The following is a 26,754-nucleotide window of genomic DNA, read 5'->3' as shown; positions in this document are numbered from 1 at the left end:
GTTGCACAAGATCCATGAGAGTTGCTTACTGACAGCTTAAGGCTTGTTTGGCAATAAAAACTCATTTGTTCATCAAGAAATTCTGTTTATGCCAAAAATCTCCACAAACCTGCAGCAATCAAATCATCTTCCCTCTCACGCAAATGCAGGATACCCAGGCACTACACACAAATGTAACACTGTTCTCACTGAGACCTCCCTCTCCTCTGCAGATCACAACACGCACAAAGACGAGAACATAACAGGGTTAAAAGACAGAAATCCTGAATGGCAGTGAAAGTTTTTTTCCCCAGGTTAATCCTTAATTCTATCAGTGCATGATAATATCCAACAATTAATTCACAAATTAAAGAATCAAATGGGGGAAAGTATTTTTTCCTGGTATTGAACTTACAGCTCCACTAAATTAATGTATAATTCTGGACAGTTTTGATCAAAAGTGCTGCTGCACGCATGTTGCTATATGGCCTTTAACCCTCTGCTGCCTATAGATGAAGTCAGAAAATCCTTAATAAAAACAGAAATACACGATGGTGCCATGAATGCAAGAGAAGCTAGAATGATCTGTCTGGCAAACTATTTTCTGAATAGACCCATTAAAAAAGGAGCCTGTTGAATACAAACATGAAGACTTAGTTTTGCTTTTTTTCCTTTAAGAAAATAAATTTGCTTTCTTCATTATAAACAGAAGTCATCACCAGAGTTATCTGCTTGTGATACACTCTGGAACTCCTAACAGACGCTTTTTGTACTGTATACATTTATTTTTGCCAAATGTATTCTCTAGGCTTGCTTCAAAGCATCATATTTCCCCATTACTGCCTGCAGCAAGCATAGTAGTTTTGTCTTGCTTCTGCACTGGATTGTTTTCTGAGTGGCTGACATGAAATATTGCCCAACGGATAGGAAATTCTGGCAGCCACAGATCATAAAGACAACTGCCATTCATCACCTACAGTCTAGAAATAAAAATGTCATCTTCCAACCAACTCAAACCAGCCACTTTGGAAACCTACAAATGCATAAAAATGTAAGGAATACCCATGTTACATATTTCTCTCATGATAAACTCTGTTTTTAAGCACATTAGCAGGTATTATATTTCAATATATGTTATATATATTATATTAATATATTATATTTCAATATAGGACAGTTTTACGAAGTTAAACATGGAAAATGGATCAGAACACAGTGTCAGTCATGGTAAATGCTTACAGCATTGCAGACTACAACTCAAACTGCCAAACACCTGGTCCTTTTTCCACAGAAGTAGTAGGTAATCATAGCCACACTATGTCAACATGAACCAATTATTCTGAAAGCTTCTTTATTTCCATGGGGGAACGTTTCTATATTTGTGCTTGAAACACACAACACATTAATTTTGGTCATCTTTCCAGACTGTAAAACATGGACTCAGTCATGCCAACAATCGAAGGAGGATCTTGAGAACTTCCCAGTCATCATCCATGAGTCTGTGTTCCAAAGATAAATAGCAGCAAGTGAATATCAGCTTTTTATTTTTGAGATTTAGGTGCTGAATTTCCTCTTGTATTTGTCAGCGATACTCAATACCACCCTCATTCTCACAGATATATATATACAAACCAGATCTAAACTCTGTCCTCTCACCTGAAAAGTGAGAGAGGTCATGAGGAATGTCAAGATAGTTCATCCCATAGATTTTTTTCATGTGATGACACAGAAACAGCAAGAAGCTACACACGTCTCTGCTACTTACTCAAGAGGAACACTTACCCATTTTGGTTTTCAACATTACCAAGTAGCAGTAGATGAACCGTCCAGGTAATTAGAACTGCAGTGTGATGGGCAAGAAACCATTCTACTGCCAAAATAGTCAAGATTAAATAAGCCTCTGAAAGGTCTTCAAGCATAATATTTACCCAAGCAAAAACAGTGTTCAGTGGTGACAGAAAACGTTTTTAAGTAATCACAACTCCTTATAACAACAATAATTAGGAGTCAGGTCAGTCCACAGATTATACTTCTGAATGCTTGAGATAGTTCTGAATGCTTCTGAATTATACTTCTGAATGCTTCAAGTTCTCACTTAAAAGCTTTACTCAAGATCAGATGTGATACTAAAATCAGTCAGCAGTAAGTCAGACTGCAGTAATATAAGCTGGTCAAAACTTTCAAAAACCAGAAAGTCTCAACTGGTAGAAGGGGCAGGAGAACACCTCAGCAACACAAACTACCAAAAATACCTATCTTACCTCCCCTCTGCTTTTTACACAGCTTTCTCAATTTCAAACCCAACTCAAATTAATTATCTGTAGCTTAGAAGTCCATAATGACCAAGTCTTGGATGAAAAACAGTCTTCTCAAGTTTGAGCATGAACACTGTGAGGTTAACTGTGCTTTTCTTGCACATCCAGCAGGACCAAAGCTCACCTGAGAGGGAGACAACCTTCTCCTGAGTTTTCAGAGGCAGGATGGACCATCACAAACCATCTCCTAGACAGTGTGCAAAAAACATGTCTTTATCCTAGGTCTCTAACAAATAAGTGGCAGCCTTGTTTTGGCAAGAATTCAAAAGATAAACATAAGTCATCACCTGGCACATCCTTCCAATCAAGGAAAGAGGGAAGGAAGGAAAAAATGACAGGCCAAATCAGAATCAGATTGATTAGGGTACTATAAAAAATAAGTTATAACAGACTGTAAGAACTGACAGAACAAATTTAGAAATACGGGCCTAGGTTCAGTGCCTTGGTAGCAATCTAGGGGCTGGAAGCTCTGTTCAATGAAGCATCAGAGGCTGCTGAGCCTGTGCCACTCAAGAGCATTAGGGTGGCGATAGTGGGAATTAGCAAAGATGTATGAAGAGGAAATCATGCCTGACCAACCTGACAGCCTTCCACGATGAAATGACTAGTTCAGTGGACGATGGGAAAGCAGTAGACGTTGTTTATCTCGACTTCAGCAAGGCTTTGAACACTGTCTCCCGTAACAGCCTCATACACAAACTGATGGACTACAGGCCAGATGAGCGTACAGTGAAATGGACTGAAAACTGTCCAAAATGCCAGGCTCAAAGGGTTGTGATCAATGACACAAAGTCCAGCTGGAGTCACCAGTGCTGTGCCCCAGAAGTCAGTGCTCAGCTGTTCAACATCTTCATTAATGATCCAGATGATGCGACTGAATGCACTCTCAGCAAGTCTGCAGATGATAGAAAACCATGAGGAGCGGCTGACAGACCAGATCAGTGTGCTGCTATTCAGAGGGACCTCAACAGGCTGAGGAAAGGAACCTCATGAAGTTCAAAAGGAAATGCCAAGTCCTGCCCCTGGGGAAGAACAACCCCATGCACCAGTACAGGCTGTGGACTGCTCGGCTGGAAAGCAGCTTGGCAGAGGAGGACCTGATGGACACCAAGTTGACATGAGCCAGCGACATGCCCTTGCAGCAAATGAAGGCCAACAGCATCTTGGGCTTCATTAGGAGGAGTATTGTCAGCAGGGCAAGGGAGGTGATCCTCCGCCTCTGCTCAGCACTGGTGACACCCATCTGGAGTGCTGGGCCCTGGTCTGGGCTCCCCAGAACAAGGCAGACATGAACATACTGAAGTGAGCCCAACAAAGGGCCATGAAAATGTTTAAGGGACTAGAGTGTCTTCATACAAGGAAAGGCTGAAAGAGCTGGCAGAAGGCTCAGTGAGATCTTATTGATGAGGGTGTGGAGAAGACTGAGCAGTGCCCAGTGAAAGAACGAGAGGCAGTGGGCACAAACTGAAACGGAACAAATTCCACTTAAACATATATATATACACACATACATATACATACACACACACACCGCAAGAGTGATTAAACACTAGAACAGTTTGTCCTGAGGGGGCTGTGTAATCTCCTTAGAGATGCTCAAAACCCAGCTGGACATGGTCCTGAGCAACCTGCTGTAGCTGGTCTGAGCAGGAGGGTTGGACTAGATGATCTCCAAAGGTGCCTTCCAGCCCCAGCGATTCTGTGATCAATTCAAGCCAAAGATATACCTTAGGTGGCAGCTTTCTGTCATCCAGCCATGACGGCTTTCCACATAATTAGAGAACTTCCCAGACAGTGCTTTTTGAAGGTTTTGGCCCATTTTCAGGAGCAGGGGATTGATTAAATCAACAGTGCTAAGTAAAAAAAATATTAACTGGACATCTTTGGGGGAAAGGAGGCTTTATGGGAGTGGTCTGTTCAGCTCTTGGTTTCGAATAAGATGACAACCTGACTAACGAAACAATAAAACAGACCAAACATGTCAAAGCGAGTCAGCCCCATCCACAGCTACAGACTACGTTGCACCCCATGGCAAAGACATAAAGTGTCCTATCTAACAACACTGCCTATTTGACAAAATAGCTCACGCTGTTAGCCAACATAGCAACGCTGCCGGCGCAAGGCATTCAGTCACTGCTGGCACAGTTGGACTCTCCACTTCTCCAAAACTTACACAACCGGCTCTTCTGCCAACCACATCCCAGTGCCAAAGCAGAAGGCAAGCCTCCCGATAAGCATGGCCACATAACACCCATCTTCACTGATTTTAAACAAAGGAAGTCTTCAGCTACTCAGACTCTTTCTGAAGTTGGCTATTATAGGTAACTAAGGCCCTCTGGGAGCCCTACAAAAAAGATATATAAATAAATCAAGGAAAAGAGTGGAAAATATACTGAAATTCTAGCATGCCTGTGTCTTCCATAGACATAACCAAGTGTCAGACACTCGTCCAGCAAAGAGCACAATTTCACATTCTTGGTACTTTGTTTAGGATATTACAATACTGTCAGAATCCAGTGACCTTTCTATAGTAGCCAGAAAAAGACAGAAACCAGATATAAAACAAATCCCATGAAAAAAACACATTTAATAGCTTATTTAAAAAAAAAAAAAATCATTTGAGGGATAACTGAAATCCTTGCATATAACTCTCAAGCTTCAGGAAGCCTTGCTGAAACTTGCAGCAGACCTGGAGGGACAGAGTCCAACACCAAGCAGCAAGAGGAGCTTGAGTTTGCGTGCCATGCTCAATAAAGGTCTCTTCAGGCAGGTTTTAGGTCAGTTCAGATTAAAAGTAATTTATTGGAACATGAACCCTGGAAAGTTGTGTGGCTTCCAGAAGCATCTTGCCAGCAGAACTGCAGTTACGCTAGAAACTGAGATTTTACTTTTCCAATTTATCATAACAGTTGCTAGATGCCCAAAACAAACTTTATTAGCACTGTTTTTTCCACTTGTACATCTATCACAAAAAAACCAAAGTTTAATCTCCTATAAAACCAAGTTAACATTTTTGTCATTATGTATGAATACATACACACAGAGTTACAAAGGTATTTAGTTTAGTAGCAAGCTTATACTAGAGACAAAAGACAACAGAAGACACAATCCTATCCTTTTAATTATAATACTTTTCTTCACAATTATCTCAAAATCAGGTGTTGGACTGAAGGAGAAAGCTCCTTCCAATTGCTTTCCCCCAGAAACATTCCTACAATTTGTGAGATATAAGAGTTCCAGCTGTTTTAATAGTAATAGCATAGTATATGTTTGGCTGCTGGAGAGAGATCTTAACCCTGAAAAAGTAGTTCAGGTGTTTAAATGTTGAACAATGAAAACACCTCCATAAGGGTTAAACTTAAGCAGTGGTTATAAGAATGTTTTTTTTCCACTTCAACACCACTAATTCTCTGACCTGAGTCACTGATGACAACCACATAACTCAAATAAAGAGACCTGGTGGACTCCCCATTGCCCTTAAAATTCTAGCCTCTGCTCCCAAAACTGTGTGAGTTTTGTACTATGAATCTCTTCTGGTAAGACACATGCACAAGGTGAGCACCAGGGTTTGGCAACCAAAGACAAATCCAAAGACAATCCAAGAACCTCCACTGCTCTGCAGCCAAGCTCCTTCTGCACTCTAATCTGCTCCCGTGATTCACTCTCCTATTTACACAATGACCCACAATGACCATAATAACCAGTTCCCCAAAGATCAAAGGATTCTTTTGGGGTTCAGATGTGGGTTTGGTCTTCCTCACACTGAGCAGGGAAGTGCCTCACACTTCCCACTATTGGGGAAACCACTCTGACCACTGGTCTTGTGCAAAAAGGCACTTCCTTTCCTTTCACACCCCAATAGCCATCAGCATGAGAAGCAGCCTATGGTCTGAACCTTGAACAGATGGAAACATTCAGTATTTCCTTCTTTCCTTCTCATGGTGCCCAAGACAGCTACATCACTAATGGAAAGTAGGAAACCTGCAAAGATGTACTTCCAAGACATCTTAACCCGGGGATGCTGTGATCCCACCCTCTCTTCTGCGTGCATTCACATGGTCCCTTCCCCTGCTCTGCACTTTAATTAGTACTTATTTACACTACTGGTGAATCAGATAAAGAGAAAACAGCCTGAGAGAAAACTACTTCGTGCCAACTTTCTGCAAGTTTATCTCCCTAAGATGGCTCACTGCAGGGTCAGAGGAGCAGGACTGCACCAAACCCAACTTAGATCAACATCTACCTCTTTGTTACAGTCCAGATCAGGAGTACGCTTGTCAGTGAAGCTCCAAACCATCCTCATTTATTGTGCTTCAGTTCACAATGTGGAGCAGTTTCACTGAAACTAAATCAAAGATATGCAGCCCAGGAACACTCTTAATGCATGCTAATCTTTAATAGGCATTAAGTCCAAGAGATGAGACTAGAACTAGGATGACATAATGTACAAAACATGCAGTATGAATGTCAGGTGCCAAACACTAGCAGTTTCCCCCTACAAATCCACTCATCTTGCCCCTCACCACTTGCTACTTTGCACATAGCTAAAATCTGCCATGAAACTACATCCTAACATCACACACAAACAATACGAGGCCACTGGATCCCTGTCAACTCTGATGGTAGGGATGCGGTTCCAAGCGATCAAGAAATTGAACAAGGAAAGAGTATATTTAACTAATGGAGACCATGCAGTCTACACATATTTTACAGTACAGTTCACCACAGCCTTCAAAAAGTCAATAGGTTTAAGTCACACTATACAGAACAGCAGACACTTAACCGAGCTGCACCATGTGGAGCCATCACGTTCATGCTCCACGTGGAGGACTTGCAAAACAATTGCATCACGAGGACTACTGAAAGCACCACAAGTAAGATGTTCTACCTTCACAGCAGCTCAAAAAGAGGTTGGGTGCCTCCGGTACGACCTCGGAAATAGCAGTGACACATAGCAGAGCCATTTCTACCTGTGCCTACTCCCAAGTGAGCCATACCAGTCGTGCCAGCTCCAGTCCTGGTAAACAGCTCTCTATCGAAGTAGTCATATTGCTTCCTGCTCCTAAAGCTTTGATGTCCTATATGGCAGCCAAGCAAACTGCTGCTGCCACAAGGAAGGGATGGGGCAGAGGAGGCACTCTGCAGTCTAAGATAATGCCAACGTCATATATTCAAGTATTGACTTAAGATCTTGTTTTAAGTAAAGTTCCCTGAGCCATCAGGATTCTTTTATTAGTTTATAAAAAACCAGCATAATGTCAATGAAACTGAAAAATTTCATGCCATTCTATGCACATTTTCTTTTTAGTATATACCGTTAACTCCCAATTTACTGTAAGCTGATTATTCCAGTAGTGGATTATTTCAAAGACACAGAACCTAAATCTGTAGAATTTATTAGGTGCCCAAGTGCTGGGCAAACAAACATTGTTTTCAAGCAATAAAGACACCTTCAATACAAACAAACACACACTGTTGGACCCAAGCTGATTTTACAAAAAACCAGCTCAGCTGTGTCCACCCAAACTCTGGGAGCACCACAAACACCGTGCTGCCACCCAGCAGGACTCAGTTTGGATCCCAATGGGATTTGATCCATTTGAAGCAACAGCCTTCACACTCGTGCCAACACACCCCAGTCTCAGAAGGCTCATTAGGTTCCATGCAGCATTAGATGAGCCATGGCAAGCAGCCACCACACTGCAGAGTCAGGCCAAATTCCCCAACAAGCCCTCTTTCTGCTTCTCCGGCATAAGAGCTGATCAGACAAAGCACCATCCCCACCTGAGCTGGCATCCATGCAGCGCTGTGCCAGGGCAGCTCAGTCTTCCAGCCCCAGCCTCCCTCCCTCTATCAGATTAAAAAATAAATCTTTTCAGAAGGGAATTTAAAAATCAAAGTCTTTCCAATCAAAGGCCACAGCGCTGGTTATCAAGAAAATACACCATTCGTCTGGAATACAGTATATCTTTTCTAACGCAAGTCACCACCAAATAGGTGCTGGATATATGTTATGGTTTACAAGATCAGTTAGAAACTTAATGCATACTCTTCCAGTGCTTACAGTAAGGGTATTTTATACTGTAATAAAGATAGCTTTTATAAAAAAAAAAATAAGTGAAGTCAGAATAAACACACGCACATCACATTTGGGCCTTTGCTTGCCCAAACTTCAGCATCAGCAGCCCAGCTACTGTCAGCTTCCCGTTTTCATTAAATACTATTAGCTGAAGTGAAAAAAATATTATTAGAAGAAGGGAAGGAACAAGCTGGAATAAAAGGTAGTTCTGTTATGTTCTGCAAGTATGGGGTCCCACTGCATTTTATACTTTCTAATGGTAATGGAGACCCTATGGTATCCTTTCAGTATATAAAGGGGACTTAGAAGACGGAGAGAGACTTTTTACCAAGGTCTGTAGTGACAGGACAAGGGGCATTGGTTTTAAACTGAAAGAGGGTACATTTAGATTGGACATAAGGAAGAAATTCTTTACTGTGAGGGTGGTGAGGCACTGGAACAGGTTGCCCAGAGAAGTTGTGGATGCCCCATCACTGGAAGCGTTCAAAATCAGGTTGGACGGGACTCTGAGCAACTGATCTAGTGAAAGATGTCCCTGCCTATGGCAGGAGGGTTGGACTGGGTGATGTTCAAAGGTCCCTTCCAAGCCAAACCATTCTATGATTCAGACACAAAAAACTTTTAATGAGATTTTACCTAGGTGTTAGATATACCATACAAATAAAAGAACGTATCAGTAACTGGCTTTAGCATGTTCTCTTTCAGAGACATTCTGTGACTTTCACAGACTTGTGATCCACAAGATCCGTCAGATCCCTCAGTAAAGTTTCTCACACTTCCGATTTTACATCTACAGCTGACAGGCAACTCTGAAGAAGTTGGCCAAACTGAAATTAGTTTCAGCCACTGAACACTTCTCCCAAAAATACCTCCCCTCTGCTATGCCACTGACATCCCAATCATGAACTCCCAGACAGTATGATCCCCAGCCAGCTCCTGTCGCTGTCAAAGCCAGCGATAAGGCGATCTGAGTAAAGTTTTGCATTTTTCCTTTTTTTTTTTTTCTTTCCACCATGCAGTGTCTGCTATTTTTCCTTACTCCTTTTATAATTTGCTGCATCACCCTGTTCCAGCACAAACATTTTCTGCCTAGACCAACAATCCTTCTACAGCAATAGCTTGCCTAAAAAAAGGAAAATAAAAACAAAAATAGCAGTCTATCCATGAGACATTTGAAAGCCAGGAGCCTTCATTTTGTCAGCACAGAACCGGTCCATCTGGAAGCCGTCCTGGGTCCGCCTGGCATTTTTAGATTGGGCAAGTCAATGGGGCATTCTCCAAGAAATGATTCACCACACATTTTTAATAAAAGATTATGTCTAATTTTACAGCCCAGTAAGAATGGCTGAAGTAATTAGCAAAATGAACAACCGAAAACTTAAAAAAATGTACACTCTTCCTCCCAAAATATTTCAAGTAATGAGAAACTCATTGCATTCTAACAGTAACCATCTCAAACACCAGCTTCTCAAGCTGGCTCTAGTGCAATTAGCAAGATACTTTGTGAAGGAAATTAAACAGTATAGCAGAAATCCTGCCCTGCAGCCTGCCCTGAAGCATTAAAGATGCAAACCATGCATGCCTCACTTTCCTACTCCAACCTCCTGCAATTTTCTAGAGTGCATTCTCTCTAGAGTGTTTACCACTGTGTATGATAGAACACACTTAAAAAATGAAAAGTTTGACAATTCTCACTTCCCTAAAGCAAATAATTTCCACACATACCCTCATAATTCTATAGCTGTATCCTATGATAAGTCATAATTACCAGCCAGCTGGGAAAAAAAGCATTTTAGTGATACATTCCTCACAGCAGGCTCTAGAAGAAGCATCCGATCATGTCTTCTCCACTATTATCAGAAATACGTGTCTTAAACCCAGTCGCAAATTTAATAAATGTTAAAATTGTGGATTTGATTTACCCCCTTGCTTCTATGAGCAGGAACTGCCAGACTCCTCCCTTCATAGCAAGAGGAGACATGAAATAGGAAGTATTAGAGTAAAATCTGTACCACCTACTGTGGTACTGTAAAATCTGTACCTACCTATTTGATACTTGTAAGGACAGAAGAGGTCAAAATGTTTCACCTGGGAAGTTACATAAAGCAGAAAGTGATGTTTTGTGCTACTTGCTATTTCCTTCGGTCTGGGTAGAGCTCACTGCAAGAAACCTGCCTGGAAATGAGAGGTGACACCTGCAGGAAAGGTAGCAAATGTCTTCACAAACAAAGCTGAAAAACTGCTATTAATTCAATATGCAGAGAAAACCAGGGATCTTAGGGAGCACAGGGGAATGTCCTTTAAAAAAGCACACCAAATTTTCTTAGGTCATGACTCAGACACTGTTCCATATATAGATTTACACCTCTTCCTCTGTTCCTTCCCTTAAGTTAATTTTATAACATCTATTTGGCAAAACATTCAAGGTGAGTCACAAAACACCAAATTCCAAATGCTGCTAAAACAAAGCCGTGACAAAAAGCTTTGAAGAACAAAAAGATCATACCTCATTTAGATTTAGTTCAAATCCAAATCACCAAATAAGCAGCAAAAGTACCACAGGGTCAACACCATATTTATAGGTTTTTCCCTTAAAACCTCCACTAGATAATTAGCTCACAAAAAATACATTTGAAGCTGAAGACTCTGTTGCTTATCTTAGTTAGAATTCTTTTTACAAAGTCATCCCCCTCCTAAAAAAAAAAAAAAAAATAATCTATATTTGAATTTTATAAAAGTTTCCTTCCTTCAATATAAGGAGCCCATGTTACTACAAAAGCTTCAGCTCCTCCTGCAGATTTTTTTCAGGACACTTCTAGCCAAAAAGGACAGCATGATCATAACTCCAGGTTACAAATTCATGAGTTACAAAAACAAGAAAGTCTCTGAAAGCCTTTTGGGTTTAAACCAAAAGAAAACTTTCACACACTAAAAAAAAATGCAAAAATGCTTTGATAGATGGCCTACAATTTGGCACATATCTAATTCAGAATGACAGTTAGTATTTCTGCAAACATGGCAAGAATCTGGCTTTGAAATAAATTTATGGAAACTTAAAAACATCACTCGGCGCATGCAGAAAGTGTTCCCTTCATCTTTAAAAACAGGCATGATGCAACAGTCTGAATGGTCCCAGATTGGGATCTTGCAAAACGCATAAAATGTGCTTAGCATTAAAACCGGGACAAGTGTTCCTATCTGACTTCATGCTGTCAGGACAGTCCATACTAATTATGGCATTAATAAAGTTAATTTACTTTTTAGTGTGGATATTTTAGTCAATACAAAAAACTGAACTGTTGCTTGAAAAGCACAGAGAGAAATCCTTATGCAATGGATTTTTACAAAAGCCAGTCAAAACCACAAATGCTCAAGGGCACCCTACAATCTCAATCAGATAGTTTTAAAGGAGATAAAATTGCTTTATTAGCTCAATTATGTTCTAAAAGTTAGGAGATCAAGTCCTTTAAACATCCATTTGTAACTTGAATTTAGCAGGATTTAAGCACATCTTACTAAGACTGTGCATGGCTTGCAATACTTCCAATCACAGAAAAACAAGGTTTGAAAGGACCTCTGGAGGTCGCTTACTCCAAACTGGTCAGAACAAGGCTGACCTCAAATTCAAATCAGGTCACTCGAGGCATAGTCCAGCTAAATTTGAAAGTCTTCAAAGGATGGAGATAAAACAGCCACCCTGGGCACCGTTTCTGGTATTCACTTCTCATAGTAATTTTTCTCCATTATATTCAATAGGAATTACCCTCGTCCTGACTTGCAGCCGTTGATTTACGTGTTTTCACTGTGCCTCCAAGGAGAGTATGGCCTTCTCTTCTCCAGTCTAGACCAACTTCTTGCACACTATGTGCATAGCCTCCGAACCACACTCAGCTCTCCGGTTTGAGGGGAAAGAGGAGCAGAAGTGGACATGGTATTTTAGAGACAGCCTCATGAGTGCCTGGTAGTGGGGAACAACCACTCCTCATGAGTCCTACTTGTGCCACCCGGTAGACAGCGAGGTTGTTCCCTCCTAGGTGCTGGATTACGCATTTGTCTTTTTGGAACCGCAGGAGGTTCCTTTTGGCCCATTCCCCCAGTACTACTGCAGCACATCAGCCATTCCCACCTCATTCACTGAGGGTTTTTTCAGGTACCTGAACATAATCTTGAGCACTTGAAGAAACCAGGCTAACATGAGCGTCCCCATCGGCCTATTCTCCTGCTTCACTCCCAGTAATTCTTCCCCTGCACACCCATTTGGTTGAAACATGCCAGAAGAGTAGTGTCCTAAAAATAAGAGCTGTACTTTTTTTTTTTTTCCCCCTTCAGAGTCAGCACTGGAGCACCCAAATCACAGTCCTCCCTGAGGAAAAGACTTCAGGACTGCCCCAACACTCCTGCTCTTTTAACCTGATGGTTGGCTAATCACCAAATATGCAGCCTGGAAGCAGCTACAGCATGTGCTGTGTCTTGCACAGCTAATTGATAGTAACACAGAACGATCGGTATTTCAAGAATTTGGGGAGGGAGCAGAGGCATTACGGGAGGTTATGAAAAGCTGTCTGGGGCAAGGGATACTGGTTACTGTGGTCAGGAGACAAAGCACCCGAACACAAGTTCGTAGAAAGCTAACCCACACCTCCACCGTTCTCAACACATTCACTTGAAGTAGTAGTTTGGATTCCAGAAACACAAAGGAAATCCTTCTGACTGTCCCCATGTATTTCACAACTACCAGGCACAACCCTGGCGACGCAACTACACACAAAAAACGTAAAATGAAGAGGAGAGAAAAATCAGCAATATAACCTCAGCTTTTTTAAAAACACAGGTGAGGATTTACCACTTCAATCACTGCTCAGAACTGCAAAAGCGTGATGTAGCAGCGTATATCAAGATCCAGCAACTCCGTCTTGACAGCAAATCAGCGTGGTCTTCTTGCTGCATGGAGATGGCAGGCTGTGATTTACTCTGACAGCACACCTCATGTTTCATAAACAGCTTTATTTTGATGTAGTAGGTACAGTGTCTACTATTCCATACTGCTTGCTTCTGTAATTTTACTGTTTGCTTCTGTAATTCTAAACAATGAAGACTTGTTGCTTAGAAGTTAGGTAACTAGCAGGTGTTGTGTTTGCAGGTGTGTAGAATTGTAACTAGTCTAAATTGTGTATCCTGGAAGCATCGTTAGGCTCTAGTGAAGAATAACCTTGGAAACTATAAACAAACGTGGTCCAAGCATGGCTCAGGGACAAATTGCAACCCTATAAGGTAAAGAAGAAATAAGTTCATGAAGAGTTCACTACCCTGCAGACCACCAGAGACCACCCTCAAGGAGGCCCTAAGGGCTTTAGTGCACATGTGTTTAAGATGATGTAATATTATAATTAGTTCTTGGAAGTGTAATGAATATGTAAAAGAGAAATTTAAAATATGTATGAGAAGCATGGATATAAACAGAAAGGTGACTAGACCAGGTGTGCTTGATTTGTGGCAAGTCCACCGAGCACCCAGGCCTGAATAAAACAATATCTCTCCTGAGCGTGTGGAATTGGTTACTTGCACGCCGGGCACGAATCCGCTTTTCGGACAACAATTTCATCTGCTATTCATCGAGCCAGAGGCTTCCTGTTACTAGTTATCTACCAGGGCAGGTTTTCTTCTACTACCTACACATTTACATTACAATACACATATTTTATGATTCTCTCCCAGTAAGGATGCAGCATTAAGATTGAAAGAGCAAACCTTCTTCCCCAAAATAAGCATCTAGTATGAAGATGAACACATGAAAATTAGAGGAAACAATTTTATGCGCTCTCAATTCTGCTTTTACTTGAGAACGGCCACACTGTTAATTCACATACAGCCCTATAGCACATACAGCTACAAGCAATGCCTTCAAGCTCTCCTCAAGCTGCAAAGGGTTTCATCCCAGATGGTTTCCAATTTCCCCACTTCCCTGCACCACATCCTTACACAGACAGTGGTATGCAGTAAAAGCAGATCCTGTTATACTTCAGCTTCTCATAAAAACCTTACATTAACATTTTCACATTAACTACCGTCTTCCACTTCACAGACAAACTCTCCTTCCCTGTGCTGAAGGACAAGGTGTATTTTCAGTACAATGCGTAGTTTGAGTCAGGCAAAGCAAGCACCATATTTGATTTTCAAGAGCAAAACAGCACAGTTTATAATAGTTTATGCTTAACAAAAAGACTTCATTCTGCTGCTTGCACTTTTCTGAAAGATCTGCTGTCTCCTTATCTACCATACCTGTGATAGTATGGGATTAACATATTTGCTTTTGTCCTCATGTCTACAAAAGACTTACTCCCCTCAGCACTTCCACTGCCCCAATTTCAGAACGGCATCTCATTTTACCTGGCTTCAGAACAGCACTAACTCGGATGAACACAAAAAGAAGTGTTGTTTGGGACACTGAGGTTTCGAACAAACAGCCCATGGCCCACTCTTCAGATAGTCATCTGAAACTGCCAACACTCCCAGGCAGCTTGCAAATATAGCTAAACTTGTGAAGTCTTGTACTAAAAACTCTGAACGAAAGAATATTCTTCACTTAACCACTTAGGAAACCAAACAGATGGGCTCTGCTTTTCAGGAACAGTTGCTTTAGTCATTTACAGAGAGTACAGTTTCTTACACCTAATCCAACAATCTGACGATGAAGGAGCGACCCTGCATGCTCTCTCCCTACTCGTTCCCATACCGCTGCCTCTTCCCCTGTGCTGGTCTCGCAGTTGTGCTGCTCCAGGGTGTGCCGGTTATAGTTTGCTGCCAAATCAGCCAGTTGGTTCTCTTCCAGTTGGATTCAACTCTGGCCAATGTCTTGAACTAGATCATCCCATGGACACATGATCACTAAGTCTGCCAAAAGGGAAGATTAAAGAATGCACTGATATGGGCATCATCCAGGGGATTGACCTGGATGGATCTAGCACTTCCCTTGGCAATTTGTTCTGGTAGTTAATAACTTCCCCGACAGAAACATTCAGATGTTAAAATGAATGCAAACACCAGTATAATTTACCTTAAGTTTTAGACAGACTAGATTATTCTAGTTAATCTTGCATTCATTGATTTATGACAGTACTAAATAAGCCAAACTCCATAAAAGCATTAAAGTGATGGGAACATTAAAGTCCAGCCCAACTGTGGAAAATCAGGGTATAGAAGGACAGAGGCTTTTTTTTTTTTTTTTAAACATACTGTGCTCAGTCGTCTTCTCAAAACATTACTGAGGACAACCAAAACCAAAATCCGCAGAAATACAAAAAGCACCTCAATAACAAGTCCTAGCTGATTAGGAACTATTTTCTCTTTAAAGGTATTATTAAACCAATTTAAAAAAAAAAAAAAAAAGCAAGTTAGGGGCACAGTTTAAAAAGGGCACTTGGCTGGCTTAGAATGGATAGGGGAGGATGACAAGGAGTTTAAAAAAAGGCATTTTAAATATCAGGAACAAGAAAGTTGTGAAATAATCAGTTTGCTGGATCATGGACACTTAGGGAGAGCAATTAATATAGACACTCAGAAGCAGCTTATGAAATTTCAGCTTGGATCTAGTGCAAAGTAACTGCAGGCTAAAATGGAAAAGGAAAAACACTCTCCCTTCCCTGGCTCCTGACATATAGTCCCATCCACTCTCTTGCACAGGAGCTAATGACTGTGCAGAGTAAGGTCATTCAGCCTGCTGACATGATGGCAAACCTGGCACAAGAGTTTTCCTCCACACCAGCCAGCTTATCGGCTCAACCACTAGAGCCATGGCAAACCAGGAAGAGGCACTGGAAAGCTCTGGCCCTTTTTGACAGCAGCCTAAAGTTATCTCTGCTGAAGCACAGCGTGAAACTGCACCCACAGGATGACTTCAGGAGAAGAGAGATTACATGCAAAGCAGCCTTAAAACAAATCCTTTCATAACGAAAGTACAAGTTCAGAGTTAACTGATGTGATTCTCCCTTACTAGACAGTGAAAACTTCATGAAACTAGTGGTTTCATTTCTTCAAGCAGCAAAGATGGAGCCTTTTCTCCCCCACAGTCCTAAAGATGCATTGAGTGGAAACAACTTGAAGTTTCTGAGAAGTTTGCTTATTGTTGTGCTTTTGTGTTCTTCCTGAAAAATAGAGAAACAATGCAGCTTGGAAAAAAAAAAACCACCTACATGGAATTAAGGTAAACTGGTACGTTTCCAATAAACCCACAATTGAACTAAAGAGCTAAAATTGGAAGACAATAATTTCTATCAGGCATGACTTTGACAACTGCTGTAAACATGCTGCAGCTGACACTGCTGTAAGCAGCATCCTCACCCTCTCCTGCTTCCATTCACTCTTTTTGCAGCCATGAGCTTAGTCTCAGTTTCTGGAGAGCCAGTCTGGCTGAAATCTAATCCAGGAAGACAGGGAAGTTTTGGAAGACTCAGCTCGTACAAGCAAGGGAAGAGGACAATACTCACTAGCCACAGGTAAGTGAAGGGTGAGACTATTTCAGCGCCAGCTTAAAAAGATCAAGCTACATACACAGTCAAAAGCATTTGACTAAGACTGACCACTTAGTAATTTTATCCAAGAGGTAGAAACTGATGACTTAAGATTGTCTTCTTTAAATGGTAAGTCAGGCAAGTTTCCAGGAACTCAGGCAAAACTGCCTTCTTAATTTAAAACTAAAATAAAAATCATTAATAACTACAATCCACAAAAATCTATTCACAGCAGCTGAGACTTGGCTGCTGTGGAAGCAAAATAAATAAAATAAAAAAAAAAAAAAAAAAAGAGATTACCTAGTACTGCTTAATTCCAAAACCATTTACATATTCCTCTACTGTCAATAAGTATCATGTTCATGGTGATTTAGGTACTGTAAAGAAAACAGCAAGAGCTTAAGCCATTTAAATAATTTAAAATAATACTTTATCCAGTTGAAGCAATAAAGGTGATAAAATTCATTTTGAGTTTATCAAACAATAATGTCAAATTTAAACTCAAAGTTCACAATCACAAAGCTCTTCAGCACTAAGGCACACAAGCAGACAGATCCCTGCTTCCTTCTCCAGAGTTCAGCAGAGAATCCAACTGCAACATCACAAGTCAGCACTGTCCAAATTGCTCAAATTAAAGGAAAATCGTTCTTTTTTTTTTAAGAATTCAAAATATTATATTCTAATTTATTCCACTGAAAGCAATCCTGCCTAATACCTCAAGCATGTTATAGGCAATATATATTCCTTTAGGAAAAGTTAACTTAATATTCTAAATGACCTCATATTATATTCTCTCCAGTGTATATCACCCCAAAAGTGGAAAGATTTAACTCATTTGGCAGACAGACACATACTGTGACTTCTCCTTTAGTCTGATTTAAGACTCCGGCAGTGGCAGGTCTTAAATTTTTCAACAAATGCAGATATACTGTTCAAAAATGTCTACAATGCTTTGTTTTCTTCATTTTAAATTTCTGAAAAAGCAACATTTCATATTGATTTTATATAAAGAAAGTCAATTCTGCATATGGCTAGAGCAATAAAACATAATCCCATCCAAAAATACTTGTTGGCATTAGTCAGAGAAAGTAAATAGCTGTGCTGGCATCACAACATTATTCAAATGAATTGAAGTTTACACTAAGAAACACAGAATAATCTAGGGTGAGAGGAACCTGCAGAGGCCATCTAGGCAAACATCCCGTTCAAAGCAAGGCTAGCATCAAAATTCAATCTTTGGTATGCTTTTATTTAACATAGCAAGGAATCACTCTGGGAAAGAGGTGACTGAACAGGCAGTTTTAGAACTTCAGCCCTACTAACAACCAGTGTGACAGGACAGCTGAGGGCAATGCATAAGCAGGGTTACGCTGGCACCATCACAGCGACAAAGTTACGTAAAACTATTTCTCATCACTGCACATCCAAGAAGATAAGGGACAGCAAAGGCACTGGCATCCCCTTCACAGGGAGCGGGGCACATTTTAGATCATCAGCAAATTCACAATTCAGAGTGAAAGATAAAAGCAATGTTCATGGAAAGGAAGGGTGTCAGGGAAGAAAAAGCTGAACATAATTTAACTACATTACAAAATATAGGAAGCCAGTTAAGAAAAAAAAAAAACACAAGAACTTTAAAAGGAACAGAAGAAGAGGGCTAAACCCCTGTAGTGGACCAGAGACACATTTTAAGTGCCCAGGTGGTAATCACAGTTTGGACTAGCTGCTAGAAATCACTACCCCAATGAATTTCACCTGATGGACCTACCCACTTCTGTCAAGATAACCTAAGTCACTTCAAGCACTTTCATTGCTGCTCTTTCCTAACAAATCATTTTTATGAAACCGGGTTAGGGAAATACCAGACCAGCAGTCATATGTGACAGCATCTCCAAGGAAGCAAAACAGATGGGAAGAGCAGAGCGATGACAGCCAGAGCAGGACACACCAGGCAGCCGCCTTGCTTAGCCCCAGACAGTACAGTGTGCCCGACCATGTGTTTCTTGTGTTTATGCAGCAAAAACCCACTAAAGGACCAAAAAAACCTAATACAGGCAGACAATGGTGTGAAGAAGGTCAGTGAAGGTGAAGAGACCTCAAAGGGAAGAGCCTACCTAGCTGAAACAAAAACTCTTAAGAACTGTTAGGAAAACAAAACAAACCAAGACAGCAAATATAATTACCTCCCTGCATGGAGTTAAGTCTTGAATAGCACATACACAGTCCTGAACAACTCTCCACAACAAGATGAAACTGCTATCGAAATTAAAATAACCATCCAGTAAAGGTGACCAGCACCCGGAATGGCTGGCACACAAGGAAAATAGATGTAGAGAGACTTCTCAGTCTGAAGCCACCAAACAATCATCCACCATTTCTCAAAAATACAAAGGAGTCAGGCAGAACAAGCAGCAGCTTTGGGGAAAAAACTCATGCTGAAAGGACATATTTCCCCCAGACACCCCCATTCATGCTAAACAGGGACTCTCACTGCCACAGGTCCTTGTGGAGGGCAAGAGCCACGTTTCTCTTTGTACAAGTCCCTGATGGTCCATCCCTATCTATAAAAAAGGTCCAGTGAAACCACAAGTCCATAAATTACTAGTTGCCAGACCATGGGTTTCTATTAAAAAAAAAAAAAAGAACTTTCCATGACAGACCTGCTTTCCATATCCTTTTCCTCCCTGCCTGCCCCACAGACAGGACCCTCAGCGCAGCAGCTCTTACATTCTTGGAAAAACAAAAAAGGCAAGAGCTGAGCTGACAGAATCTCTAGCACCTTTTGATGGGATTTCTCCTCTACCCCGACCCAAACCCAGTATCCATCAACTCTTCCCAGTCATTGTAATCTGGTTTCCCAGTAGCTTAAGGCACCTCTCTTCCAGAGGTCAACTTTCCATCATCGTCCCTTATAGTTTTGTCTAGAATAAAGAAAATGATAATAAGAAAGCACTTTGCTCAACATTGCCAGTACAAGTACAGTTGCTCTGTCAACATTAGGCTCGTCAAGTACCCTAGTACAGAAGGGTTGCAATAACTTGTACTTCTGATTAAGCCGTTTTATTCTTCAGTAGTTTACTGTGAATAAAGTTCAACCGTACATTGCATCTTACATATTTCTTGGTAAAAATACTAGCTAAAGGAATCTTGATCCTTTGTTGTTTTTTGGTTCTTTGTTTGTTTGCTTTTAAAATTCGTTAGAGAACAAACCTTGAACTAATGTTTTAATTGGTTCTTGTAATACTACTAGTGAATACTGAAACAATCTGTCACTGTCCCTGTGACAATATGTTAAAAGTATTCAGTCTGCTTACAAAAACCTTCTAGATTTTTTTCTGTTGCCAACATGAAGGTGAAGAAAGCAAAAGACTTCATACAAGTTTAATGTTTGATGAACTTACTAAATAGTTTCTATAGACGAAATGTATTCACATATATTTGTACTCATTCTGTTAGCAATGAAGAAGCATGTCTGGCTTCTTAAAGTATTCCAAAGTTATAAAATTTTTTAAAGATGAAATGCAGCAAATTCAAATGCACTAACTTGTGGGAACCACAAATCAAAGCTTGCACAAGTTTTCGGAAATACACATAGCTAAGAAGATACTGACTGAAGCCCAGTAGATTTCAGTGTATCACTGTGGCAATTATTAACTGTTGCTGGAATATTTCATTCTTATTTGTGACACCATAAAAATAGTCGGACACTGCAAATTTAGCTCAACCTTCCTATTAACGTGCAAGTTGTATAACCAAACCATTTCTCAACTATAATTAGGAAAATTATCTGTTATTGAACCATAGAAGTAAACCAGACAGATGTTACAATGCACCGATACATGGAACTCTACCTCCCTCTAAGTGGGTATCAACCCAAGATGGCAAAAAGATGATTGACTCAAATAGTTTTTGCCCCAGAACATATGAATACATTTTTTCCCTTTAATTAATCTATTTCCCTATCTATTTGTAGGGCCATATATCGAATCCCCATGATTAATCTAGTAGAGAAGGCAAAGAATTATGACAGAGCTAAAGCATGTAACTGGGCATTACTATTAACTTCATATGGTCTAGCGTTTGTCACCTCTGATAACATCCTCCACCCCATCTTTCAAGCATCTGAATGACACATGCTCTTGCAACATTAATTTCCAGCTACTACAAGAACATAAAAGAACCTGTTCCAAGGCATTCTGCATTTCTGCCCTTCTCCTTTTAGTTCCTCCAGAGCCATGCTGCCCCATTCCTACTTCTCCATAAATCCCAGAAACCCTTCACTAAGTTTGTCAAACAGATATCTCAGCAGTTCCCTCCAAGCCACATCTTACATGTAAACACTCTTTCATAAGCTGACATAAAAGACAAACAATCTCTTATCAAGAGGCAGCTCTATCATGACATCATTAATAAAATAAACAAATAATGACTTCTCAAGGTAAACGTGAGGCCATCATTAAATATAGCAAGTGCAGTGCGAACTACAGTTAATTCTTTTTCCACTCTTATTTTTAGAGATGTTTTACTGTACATCCCTCCCCACTTTTGGTCACAAGAGAGTAACACTTGAAAATGTGAATAAATGACAACACCTTCATAGAAAATCTGTGTAAAAAGCTTTGGGATCATTCTGCAATCATTTATAGAGGTTTGCCAGCGTTCTGGCAGAAACACTTCTATAATTGCCCATGCACACAAACTGTTATCGTTATAACAACCTATGCAATAACCTGACACGGAGTGTATGCACCCCCTCAATTCAGTCGCCTCTGCAGCAGTAATAATATGCTCACTACTGTAGTCAGAAGAGGCAGAGAAAGAAGCCACACTTAAGAGGAGGAAAGGTAAGGAAAAAACACATAAAACAATGTCATATAGTAATCATTAGTTATAAAGTGGACTCAGTCCTTTATTAACAGTCTTATACAGAATTCATAACTGCATACTAATAATTTTAATAACCTAGACCTACCATATGTCAATCGTCAAGTATTTCACATTTCAGCATTACACAGTCCGAGTTCAAAATGTTTTATTAGCATACTAAACCTTTACGCTACCGGAACTACCATCGCAGGCCATCGCAATGACCTGGGTAGACACTTCTCACTTGCAAGTAAGACAATGCAGCCCAAACAGAAAGAAACAGTAATTCTTACCTATTCTGAACAATCACAAGAAGCATCAAAAAGTGAGTTCTTTAGAGTTTGGTTTGTATCAGAACTCAAAACACCAATTTCACTTTATATTTTCAGACTTCCACACCACATAAGACAGCTTTCCTTAAAATGAAAACACTGAAATCATGTCTTTATAATCAGGAGGAACACAAGTCAGGAGGAGCGCGTATCGCTTCACTAGCTGCACGTCTGATCTGCACGCCATGCACTTCTTCCCTCCTTTTTATGCAGGAGGAGGAGGAAGCAAAGCTATACAAAACCCAGGTATGCCTCCACTTAAAAAGCTTAAATCGCACTCATCAAACGCGGCACGTTTGCACACAGCAGCGTAAGCACACACACGCCTCTTCACACAACACACGAAAGCCACCGTCACAGGCAGCCTTGCACACACCCCTCCAGAAGTACATTAAGCAGCTAATGTTATACACGACAGCGAAGCAAGGGATGCAATAACAGTAGAGATAACCAAGACAGACAGAATGGTCCATGGACCATTTTGGACCCCAGTGGGGGAACTCTGAATAAGGAAAGAGGGCTCTGAAGAGTGGTGTTTAAGTCACACCTTCATACTTCCCCATGCAGACGCTCTTACATTAAAAATTAGACCCAGTACAACTGATTGTTTTGAGTGTAAACCTGAACTGGCACATTATGAAAACAGGAATACATTGAGTCGTTGTACGCTTGTTTTTTTTAAGCCAACACCTTGGTGGAGAAATGAGTGAAGGCGCAGCTCAAACTGTAGCTAGATTAAAAAAAAAAATCTCAAAGGGCTGGATTTAACCAGGACAACTTTTACTCTTCACCAAGCTCCCTCCAACCAGCACTGGACCAGCCGCTATACGGCTTTAAACCTCGCTCTCCCCACCGAAAACCACGTAACCCCCGGCGCTGCCACCCGCCTTCTCCCGCCCCGGGCCCCCGCCGCTGCCCCCCGGGACAGGCCGGGCAGGAGGGAGCGGCCCCGGCCTCCCCCAGCCCCGCCGCCACTCCTCGTTCCGCCGAGGAGGCAGCGTTTACCCAAGCACCTGCGGGCACCTGCCGCCGCCAGCTCCCGCCCGCCGGGCCCGGGCAGCTCCTCCGGCCCCCCGCCGGCCCCCACCAGCAGCGGGTACCAGCAACGCTCCTTCCCCGGGGGATTTCGGGGGCTGCCCTGAAGCGGCGGCGCCTCCCGAGCACCCCAGGTTCGCGCCCTCCCCCTCAGACAAAGGGCAGCCGAGACGGCCCCGGGGGAGCGGGAAGAGGGGGCCGGTCTCGCCGCCCCCCGCCGCGACAGCCCTTCCCCGCTGCGCTCACCCATGCTGCGCCCGCCCGCCCAGGCTCGGCGGAGCGGCTCCGGGTCCCGCCGACGCGCTCAAGCCGAGCACAGCGGCTCCATCCGTGCCGCTACGGGCGTGAAAGGGGCTTCTCCGAGCCGCCGGCGGCCCGGAGCGGAGGTGGCCGCAGACCCGTCCCGTCCCGCCGCTCACCCGCCGCCGCCGCCTCGCCTCGCCTCAGGCGAGCTCCGGCACCGGCGGCACCGCCCCCGCCCCGCCCCGCCCCGCCCGCGGCGGGGGTCGCCAAATCCCGCGAGAGCCGAGCGCCACCGCCCCCACGCCGCGCCGCCGTTGCCAGGCGGGGTGACGTCACCGCCCCTTCCCCGCCCCGCGCGGAGGAGGTGCCGCCCGCTCCCCCGCTGCAGGGGCCGCCTCCGCCGGCGGGAGGAGGGAGCCGCCCCGCCTCCGCCTCGGTTCCCCCTGCTGCCTCGCTTGCCCCTGCCGCCCCGCTTCCCCCTGCCCCAGGCGGGTGCGCTGCCGCGTCTCCCGCTCGCCCCGCAGTCTCTTCTCATCGGGCCCTCCTGAGGAGACACCCGCCGCCTCACGGAGGCGATGTCCCCTTACCCTGCCCTCAGCCCGCGCACCCACACCTGCCCCGCGGGAAGGAGCTGCCTCACGGCTGCACAGCCCCTCGGCGAAACCCCGGCCCTCTGAGGCCCTCGGGCTGCCCCTCGCGTCCGGGGGCTTCCCCACCTCCCTCCCCAGCAGCCTCCCGGGACTAGAGCCCCCAAAACACCCGCCCTGGGATCCTTTTGGTGATCCCCTTTTGGGCAGAAATCTGGGGTGGGTTTTGGCTGCGGGGGCCAGGCCTTTCCTGGCTCAAGGAAGGTGGCACGGGTGCGTGCAGGGGGGCCTGGGGAGGACAGCGGGCATATCCCCTTGGCCTTCGAGGCTGCTAACCTGCTGTGCGTGTTTGTGGGCTTGTGCGTTGCTTTTGGAGGGTTTATATGGTAGGGTATTTTTTGTTGTTTTGTTTTTTTTTTACTTAAGATGTACTTAAAAAAGGAGGAAAGTGTTCAAAGCTATATCAGGCTGCCACTGTTTAGGTTTTTGTGGGAAACTTGGGAATGAGTGAAAACGACTACTTAGAACTAAACTGATTTAAAGAAAAAACAGTGACCCTGAGGCCAAAAGGACAAGTAAACATGGTCTGGTTTTGATGAAAATCAGGGAATACAACGCAGCAGGGCTCTCTGAAATGAAAATACTCTGTCTTCCCTGCTGCAGACATCCTTTTATGAGTGGTTCAAAATGAGCTATTTCAGCCAAGCTCAGGACAAAATTAGCCTGAAAAGAATGTCAAGTATTTCCAGGAGTCAGCTTTTGCTTAGCATCTTTCTCATGGCATATAAACAGAAAATGAGTCAGATAATGAGTACTGAAAACAAAATGTGAAGTCTGAGGGTGTAAACAAGCATATACCATATTGTAGTATGATATTTTTTCTTCTTCACTGTACTTTGAGGCAGACTGTCCTTCCATTTCTTCCGACAGCAAAACTCGAAACGTACAAGTGATAGTCAGAATTTCCTTGAAGCAGTTATAGCATTTAATGCTGATAAGTGGCCCCAAGATACTTTCCTTAAAAGGAGAATCTATTTTTTATAAAAACACAACGTCCCTGCACCCCCAAATTTACAATAGTTAATAGCAAGAGGAGATTTGGGACAGAAAGGAAGCAACATCCGTAGAGTTTGAAGTCACTCCCAGGAAAAATTCAGAAAATAACTTCCATGAGGATGAATTATCTTCATCTGTCTTCTCTATACTTTTTTTCCACTTCCTCTGAAGAGCCACATACTAAAAAAAGGATAAAGGATGAGAGGAATTATAAATTTGATCTGATGTAGCAATTTTTACCTTTTAAAATCCTGCCACAAGGCTAAGTATGCATGAATGAGAATGTTTTTATTCGTGGTGTACGTGTTTACAGAGAGTTGAAGGAGCTCCATGTAGCCTTCTTTCAGGAAGCTGGTCTGAACTAGGGCAAAAGCTCATTTCAGTTTATTTAAGCATCGTTACTACCTTTGGATCAGCCCTGAATGAATACTCACGCTGACATAAATCTACCTTCGCTCTCCCCTTCAGTCTAGAACATGCTGGAGAGCAAAGCACTGGTTCTCGGTTCTTATGCTGTGGACTAGCAAGACGCTGGCTTTCTGAAATTCTCTATTTTATTCTTACGTGTCTTGATAACTGTGGTCAGGGCTGGCGCAAAGCTTCTTAGCAGTCTGAACACAAAAATGCATTTTATTCAGAGCCCATCTGCTCTGACGATAGAGCACCAGCATCCAGCCGGTCCTGTGCTTTAGCCTCCGTCTCCTTTTCAGTACCAGTGAGGCAGAAATGGGATGGTTCCTGAGGGAGCCTCCGTGGCTGCTGAGCTCAAAAGTCGTCTTCTCTCTGGACAACTGGCTGCGATGCTGCTGAATCCATCATCTGCAGCCCTGTACAATTTTCTGTTTTGCTCATGTCTAAAGCTGGTCCTTCTCTGGGGCTTTGGTCTGTGAGTTATGTGGCGCTGAACAGTTGTGTCTGCATCATGCTTCGTTGAGTTTGACAAGACTTCGCTGCAGTGAGTTTTGTAAAAATGCAAGAGTCCGCTCATGTGTAACTCAGAGCACAGAGACCCGTATTTAGCATTCTTATATGAGTTGGCAATTATGATACATATAAGGAAAACACATCTGTGCTAGGCTATTAACTATTAATTATTATGGCTCAACCGTTAAGGCATGTGACTACTTCATTTCTTTTCTATATGCTCTTATGTCTGATGTCATGTGCTAAATGCTTATTTACCAATAATTACGTTCTAAATCATCTACAATGAGTTCCTTCCTCACTTTCCACTTCAATAAAAGCTGAAAACATTTAATTAGCCATTTTCACTTGGATATTATGCAATGATTGGTAATTATGCAGTACTTTGAAAATATAGTCTTGCGATTACACTGATGCGGAACACTGGATCTTGCTTTTTATTCAATCCTTTCTTTCAGTTCAAGCAGAATGTAGAGCATCAATATTCTGCCTCTATGGAATTATAAAAGTGCATATTTGTTTCAGAGTATTTTCAAATCCAATTAGGTTCCCCAAAATAACTGTGGTTGTTTTCTCCTGAGGTGGAATTTGTTCAATAAAACTTTTAAAAATGAAAGATTAGCATTTTAAATGCTTTATGATTGAGCTTAATGGAATATCTGAATTGATTGCTTGCATTTGAGAGAGGAAGAGTTGTGACGTGTTCACAGATCAAAAAAATATTCACTGTTAACGTCAGTAACTGCTATCATTTTATTTTACAAGAGAAATCATTGTATAGACCCTGATATGTAAGTTTATAACATAAAATAAGAATGATAAATTTGTCAC

At 42.3% G+C, this 26,754-nt stretch overlaps 1 protein-coding gene across 1 annotated transcript in view; it reads right to left on the bottom strand.

Annotated features, from left to right (window-relative positions):
- CD2AP (CD2 associated protein) overlaps positions 1-23,569 on the bottom strand; it is an 87,173-nt gene extending 63,604 nt beyond the window's left edge. The window contains exon 1 of the mRNA XM_075144931.1: positions 23,360-23,569. Coding sequence (XP_075001032.1) covers positions 23,360-23,363 — 4 coding nt within the window. The 5' untranslated portion in view covers positions 23,364-23,569. The remainder of the gene's footprint in view (positions 1-23,359) is intronic.
- Between the last annotated feature and the right edge of the window lie 3,185 nt (positions 23,570-26,754).

Source organism: Calonectris borealis, chromosome 3 (assembly GCF_964195595.1).
Source record: "Calonectris borealis chromosome 3, bCalBor7.hap1.2, whole genome shotgun sequence".
In the NCBI taxonomy this organism is placed as follows: Eukaryota; Metazoa; Chordata; class Aves; order Procellariiformes; family Procellariidae; genus Calonectris; species Calonectris borealis.
Note: the sequence above shows the minus strand (reverse complement) of the source record. Positions and strands in the feature narration are given on the sequence as shown.